The sequence below is a fragment of the Dasypus novemcinctus genome, chromosome 17, assembly GCF_030445035.2.
Source record: "Dasypus novemcinctus isolate mDasNov1 chromosome 17, mDasNov1.1.hap2, whole genome shotgun sequence".
In the NCBI taxonomy this organism is placed as follows: domain Eukaryota; kingdom Metazoa; phylum Chordata; class Mammalia; order Cingulata; family Dasypodidae; genus Dasypus; species Dasypus novemcinctus.
This window is the reverse complement of record NC_080689.1, coordinates 86,961,484-86,968,411: the sequence shown is the minus strand read 5'-3', so window position 1 is coordinate 86,968,411 and position 6,928 is coordinate 86,961,484. Positions and strand designations below refer to the sequence as shown.

General features: G+C 37.4%; 1 gene segment (V, D, J or C); it reads right to left on the bottom strand.

Moving 5' to 3' along the window:
• Positions 1-704: 704 nt before the first annotated feature.
• Positions 705-1,933, bottom strand: LOC131273881 (immunoglobulin kappa variable 3-20-like). The segment is given in 2 exon segments: positions 705-1,679; positions 1,859-1,933. Coding segments are annotated over 2 exon segments (393 nt in total).
• Between the last annotated feature and the right edge of the window lie 4,995 nt (positions 1,934-6,928).

Below are 6,928 nucleotides of genomic sequence, written 5' to 3'. Positions count from 1 at the left end.
CATGAAAGAATGAGAATAGCTGACAAAGTTGGAGAAAAGGAAAAGGGCTTTATAAAAAGAGGCAGACTTTCAGTTATTCTATAAATATTTGGATATAGACTGTTCTAGTTAGCCAGGCTGAAATGGGTTGGATTCCACAAGAGGTATTTATTAACTTACAAGCTTACAATTTTGAGACTGAGAAAAATGTTTAACTCAAGGCATCATCAAGCAATGCTTTTTTTCCAAAAACCAGCTGCCAGTGATGCTAGAATCCTCTGTCACATGGCAAGACACATGGTGGCATCTGCTTGTTACTTCTGTAAATTCCAGGTTTCATTGCTTCAGATTCTTGCTGCCATGGCTTTCTCCTTCTTTGTTTAAATCTCATTCTCTTACAAAAGACTCAAGTAAACGGACTGAGACTCACAGTGATCCAGGCATGAACTGAAGTAACCTCCTCAAAGTATGCCACCTACAATAGGTTACACCTGCAGAACAGATTCATCTTAAGATCCCACTGTACTGAGATCCACACTGCTTCACACCATCAAATATGCATATATTCTATTTGAATTATTTTTTCTTTTTTAAACAGATGGAACATACAACATTGTGTAATATTGTAAAAAATAAAATTATATATGTGTCATTTCAAATATATGGGAATAAGATGAAGTAAACACATACCTTATAACAATATAGAAAACATTTAATTATGGCAAGTTTTATGGTTCAACCATTTTATAAGAGAACAATAGAAATAGACTGACAATTGCAGGAATATGAAGCTCACTGGAAAATTTTATACCCAAACTGAAATCAACATATTTCATTGGCTGAGCATTATCCCTTATAACCTAAGCATTCTTCAAGAGTATAGTATATTAAGGCACCCACAGTTACTATTGGATGGCAAAAGAAGTGAAAATAGTTATCTAAATTTAAAAAAAAAGCTAGAGCAGCAAATGTAATCATCTTTTGTGACACTGAAAAGAAAGGCTTGGATGACAATGGATCCACTGAAGGAAAGAGTAAGGAAGGAAAATGACCTTCCACAGGGGAAGTTTTGAATATGAAAGATCAAGGATTTAAACTTGGGAAGGACCAGTTGTAGGAGGATGATGGGGGAGAAGAAAGAAGATGATGATTTTTTAAACATTAAGGATATGCAATGAATAGAGAATCAATCCATCAGGGTGTAAAGTTTAAAAGACCCTAGTCTAGAGGGTCAAATCACCCTGTCATTTGATCTGGCCAAGTGAAAAAAAGTTTTCTATGGTAGAGTCCCCTAAAGGATGTGGTTTCTCAGACAGATTTGAAGAAGCAGCAGCTGGTGCTGTAGGATTCACTGCCCTATAGCCTTGGGGAGGAGGTTTGTGTTCGAGGTTGAAGCACTGTGGGAGGAGAGCTGTAATACTGATGACAATAATAATTTCCCAGATCCTCAGGCTGGAATCTGCTGATGGTGAGAGTTAAATCTGTCCCAGACCCACTGCCACTGAATCGATCAGGGACCTCAGATGGCCGGGTAGATGCAGCATAGATGAGCTGTTTAGGAGCCTGTCCTGGTTTCTGGTGGTACCAGGCTAAGTTGCTGCTAACACTCTGACTGGCCTTGCACTTGAGGGTGACAGTCTCTCCTGCAGATGCAGCCACAGAGCCGGGAGACTGGGTCATCACGATGTCCCCACTGGCACCTGCAACCAGAAAAGAGCATAGATCATACATTAAATCATGAATGTATAACATATGTATCTAAATGTAGGTTTTCTTATTTATCATATATTCAGATCTGCTTTAGATGAAATGGTTTGCTCACTCTGCATGTTAAAACCATTCTACAAATATAAAGATAATACTCTTCTAAACCTCCCACCTGAGGCCCAGAGCACCAGCAGGATGAGCAGTTGGGAATGTGACATCATCTTGCTCACCCGAGTGATGTACTCAGGCCCCATCTCCAGGGAACCTGCATTAATAGAGCTCTGAGCAGACAACCAAGTCCCTGAGGAGCATATGCAAATCAATAGGGAGTATAAAGTCAAATGTGCTTGTGCAGTGAGCTGTGAAGATAAATAATGGAAGGAGATAAAAATAGCTTGACCACAGGAAATGTAACTACACTCATGCAAATGGCGAGAAATCAACTTAACACCACAACTTTCAACAATATTCAACAGAATTCGGAAAATGAAATATTTTATCCACAATTGTACTCTTTCAAAACAACTGCGCCCATCTTGAAAACAAAAGGAGTTTATAAAAAAATACATGCATCTGTAAGTGTAACATCAGAACTTAATTAAGGTTTATAAATATGGTGCCAAAACCTAGGTGGAATATGTTCGTATCATTGGATAAATTAAGATATAGTGCACATATGGTGTATCTAACTCAGCCTATTCTAAAAATCCCAAAGGAACCTCACTTATTGCATCCAAAACAAGTCCTCTGTATTGCCCTTAATGCAATATTACTCCCAGCAAGGAGTCATCAAATATTTACAAGTCACCCTTAGGATTATCATTTAAGTCGTCCACTTTCTAAAATCACTAATGAAGTGATTAGCAGACCTGTAGTGTAACACCTCCACCTAGTGGTCATACGTAAAATGGCTTAAGCTCCCAAGGTCTGCTAGAGCATTTCTTCATTTATTCCTACCCAAAAATAATGATACTTTCAGAATAATGCAAATAACAATATCACGAACACTTCTAGGCGTAGGACATTAAATTATGAACAAGTAGAATGATTCGTTTTACTGGGAGGTTATACAATAAACAAGTAACATTTCTGCAGCCATTACTAACCTGCTCCTTTGAGATTTCCTCCTCTGAGCTAAGCTGTTACTCAGGAAAGGTAGGGCCATGTGAACCTGGTCGATTTCAAGGTCAACCCTCTGCACGAACAGTCAGAGAAAGAGAAAATTTAGGACACTTTCACAATTATATGGATTAAAAAATTCTTCAACTATCATGAGTATAACTTTTCCTGTAGACTTTTTCCAAAGCTCCGGAGGTTCTGAATGATGTGGAATGTCCTAAGGCATGTATTGTTCTAATTATAATTAATAAGTTCATTTTCTGCAGTTTGTCTCCTTATGTGCACTTTACCTTAGGAGAAGATTCCTCCCAGCATTCAGGAATGGTGCTGGAGACACCCACATCATCAAGGAAGTCATTCCTTCTCATCAGCAATCCACCCTCTTCGTCCTCCATGAATTTGTGTTTAGAAGATGTTAATATTTAATTCATGTTTGTTCTTTACACCCATGTAATTTTTCTTCCTCTTACACGAAGTTGCATTTAATATATACATTCTTAAGTTTACTTATTTTGCTTGAATTTCCACTACCTAATTGATAGGTTTCCTGCATCAGCGTAATATAATTTCCTTCCCATTCTTACACACATTCAAAAATTTAAAGGGATAATGGATGTGTCATCCAGAGGGGTCCACGTAAAACGTGAAGTAAGGAAATACTGTCTTCAGTTAGGGGACAGTTGGTTGAATGCGTGAATAGAGGAGGGGGCTGTCCTTCAAAGTCCAGGGTAGAGCACTTCAGAAAATGAACAGGACTTGGGAAAAGATGGTCCTGAGTATTTAAGAAAGACTAATGAAACAGAGTGTGAAAGCAGAACGGGCATGATCCAGGGGGAACATTAATTCGATAAACGTTTGAGGCTTAGGTTACGTACTATGAGAATCAATGGAACTAGACTTAGAAATAATTTTTCATTTTGGCAGGTACTTCTGAGTCATTTTACAAGCAATAACACTCCAAAGATGCAGACTGAGTGGAAGCCACTAAGGAAGGTTTCAGTGCAGCTGGGAAACTAGCTTTCCTCTCATCTCCTTCCCTGAAGTCATATAATGATGTTTAAAAGTGAAATTTTCCAAATGCACTCCCAATGCCAAAGATCCAACTGAGGTGCAATCAATCTTTGGTAAATGATTTAAAAAGAACACTTTGTGTTAAGTAGAATTCTACAAAAGCCTGGGGACTCCTGTCCCCAGTATATACACACCTTCTCTCAATTGTTGAAACATTATTCAGGTGCTGCTGCGACATGATTTTGCAATTATCATTGAAGTTGTTGACTTTACGAAGGGGGATCCATTAAATCTTGCTCTACTGGTCAGAGAGAAAGAGCCCAGAGAGATTCGTAAATAATTAGTATTTGAAATGGAAGAATACATCTAAAGTTGGTTGTGGAGTTCCAGGAACCATGTGGCAAGGAATGTGGGTAGGCTCTAGGAGGAGAGAGCTGACAGCCGGCAAGGACATGGGATCTCAGCACTGCCACCTGAGGAACTGCTTCTGTCAAGCCCCATGATCTTGGAAGAGAACTCTGTGCTCTGGGCAGAAGGCAGCCCTCTTGAACCATGTAGGAACCTGAGAAGAGAATCATGAACATTGGACCCAGACTTCTGATCTATAAAACTCTGACCTAATCAATTGCTAATTAGTTATGAAATGAGAGAAAAGTGGTATATATATGTGTGTGTGTGCATATATGTATTAAATTGAACCACATGCTAGAAAGGAAGTCATATATCCAGATACAAGAGTTATCCTATTAACTCATAGCTGAATGGTGTTGACACATGTCTCTTCTCATGAAATGTGCTGTGCTTTAGGCCCCTTTCACCCATAGATGATTTACTGATTAGTTACCACATCCACAGGGTCAGAGCTGAGTACTGTGCTATGAAAATACAGGTAAGAGCAGAACTAGCTTTGAAGGTGGTCAGGATCTGTCCCCTCTGTTTTCATGACCATGTTCTCTGACAACTGAAAAAATTCTAGACAGGGCTGTTGGTAAGAGGCCAGTGAACTGGGGACATCCCAGGTGGACCTGAACCAAGCTGCTGTCTTCATATTTGTTTAAGACTCCAGACTATTTCAGATTTGTAAATGTGGATGACTCGTTCCTTCTACATGGGACAAAATGGGAATATTGTATTTTTTCTTGAACTAAGCAGTAAACTGACTTATGCTTCCATTAAATAAATTCTAATAAGAATTTACAATTCTATGTGTTTTATTTAATTTTGTGTACTCCAACAAAATCTTAATTAATTATAGATAAAATCAACTTAGCATGTACATTTTCTTAGCACAGCTCACACTGCCCCATGAACTTACCAGGGGACAAGTCATTGGGGCATGCATGGATGAAAGTAATGTGTTAGCAAATTCTTAATATGAAGGCAAAATTAATCCTTAAACTTGAAATGATTAGATTTGTTGCCAAATGCATAGAATGTTGATGTACAGAATAAAACATGCTGTTCCCTTAAAAGGGGAACAATGCATTAGCAGTGACCAAGACATTTTTCAGTAAAGGTCACACGATATTCCTGCCACAGATTCATGGAAACCAAATGTATGTGGTGATCTGGATTGGAATCTGGAAAGGGGACAGGATAAGAGTGAAAAATTAGATACATCTGAATGGAGTCTGGAGTATAGATACTAAATTTATACCAATGTAAATCTCTTAGTTTGACAAATGTACCATGATTGTGTAAGATGTTAACATTAGGAGAAAGTGGGCAATGGTGTGCAAGAACTATCTGGACAACTTCTACAACTTACATATGAATCTAAAATTACTCAAAAATAAACATTTATTTAACAAAACACGAGGAGAGAGATCTCAGTATAGCTGAGTGAACATTGTATTTAACCAAATGAGGTCTGAAATGACATGGTCATGTAAGATAATCCTATTCTAAAGCCAGACCCTATCTGCAGTGACATTAAAAGGCTTGCTCCAGACATTCATTATCTCCCTTTGTAAGTGAAAGCTGCAGAACTTGAAATAGTGCTTTTTTGACTCCTAATATTCCACACCTCATTGGACTCTGGTAGGCAAAAAGGTTTTCCCAGGAGATCATGGCCAAGAATAGGTTTAATGAAATACATTTCCAGACCTATGTATTCTGCTCAGATTCTTTCTTTAATTGGATCTCTCCAAGAACAGGCAAGTTGTGCTGCTGACTCTCCTATTTCACCTCATGTGCACAATTACCCTTAACTGTTTTAATAAGATGAGTGAGCACTCACTCATCTTACCATAGGCACTTCCATTGCATCCAAAAGAATATGCAGCAAGAAATGTAGGTATTTTTTCAGAAATCCATGCGGGTCAGCACACAGAAAGTGAATGACTCTAGAAACTGGCAACTCTTCTGTGGTGCCAAATATTTCACACTCAACAAACTTTAGGAAGATCTAGTTGAATTGTCACAACAAATATTCCAACTTGCATCAGGGAATTTTAAAATTCATAGCTTGAGTCCATCTTGTTTATTCTTGTCTCGTCTATATTTTGATAACACCCTGATTGAAAACATTCCATTTACTAATTTGATCTAGCTAAACAGTACAAGCTGGAATTTCCCACACTTTTGAAAAAGGGACTTAAAATTCCCAACAAATTTTGAATATAATTTCTGAAAATTTTACATGATTTCTTCACAAAATATTCATTAACATAGAAAGCACCTTGGTTACTTTATGCATTTGAACAATGGTTCAAATTTTTTTGCAAATTAACCTATAATTAGCAAAGAGAGAAGGTATGGAATGGATTATTCTGTTTTTATTCAATATCAAACTTTCTAAGTCCCTGTTCAATTACTCTGCATGTGCATGTGTGTACAGATATCTGTGCTTTGACATATAGATATATTTTTAATATATATGTATTATAATATTTATGTATATAGACATTTGTAAATTTTGATCACCTTGGTTTTTCTTTAAGTGAATCAAATAACACAGGTGTCTTGGATCAAAGTATGAAGAAGTATCTACTAAAATCAAATAAAAGAAAATCTCATCATCTTTGCATTCTTAAATTGGAAAGAAAATTATTCTTACCACCACATTTTGCTTTGCAGATTTTGTCCTATCATATCCACACACATAGATCAG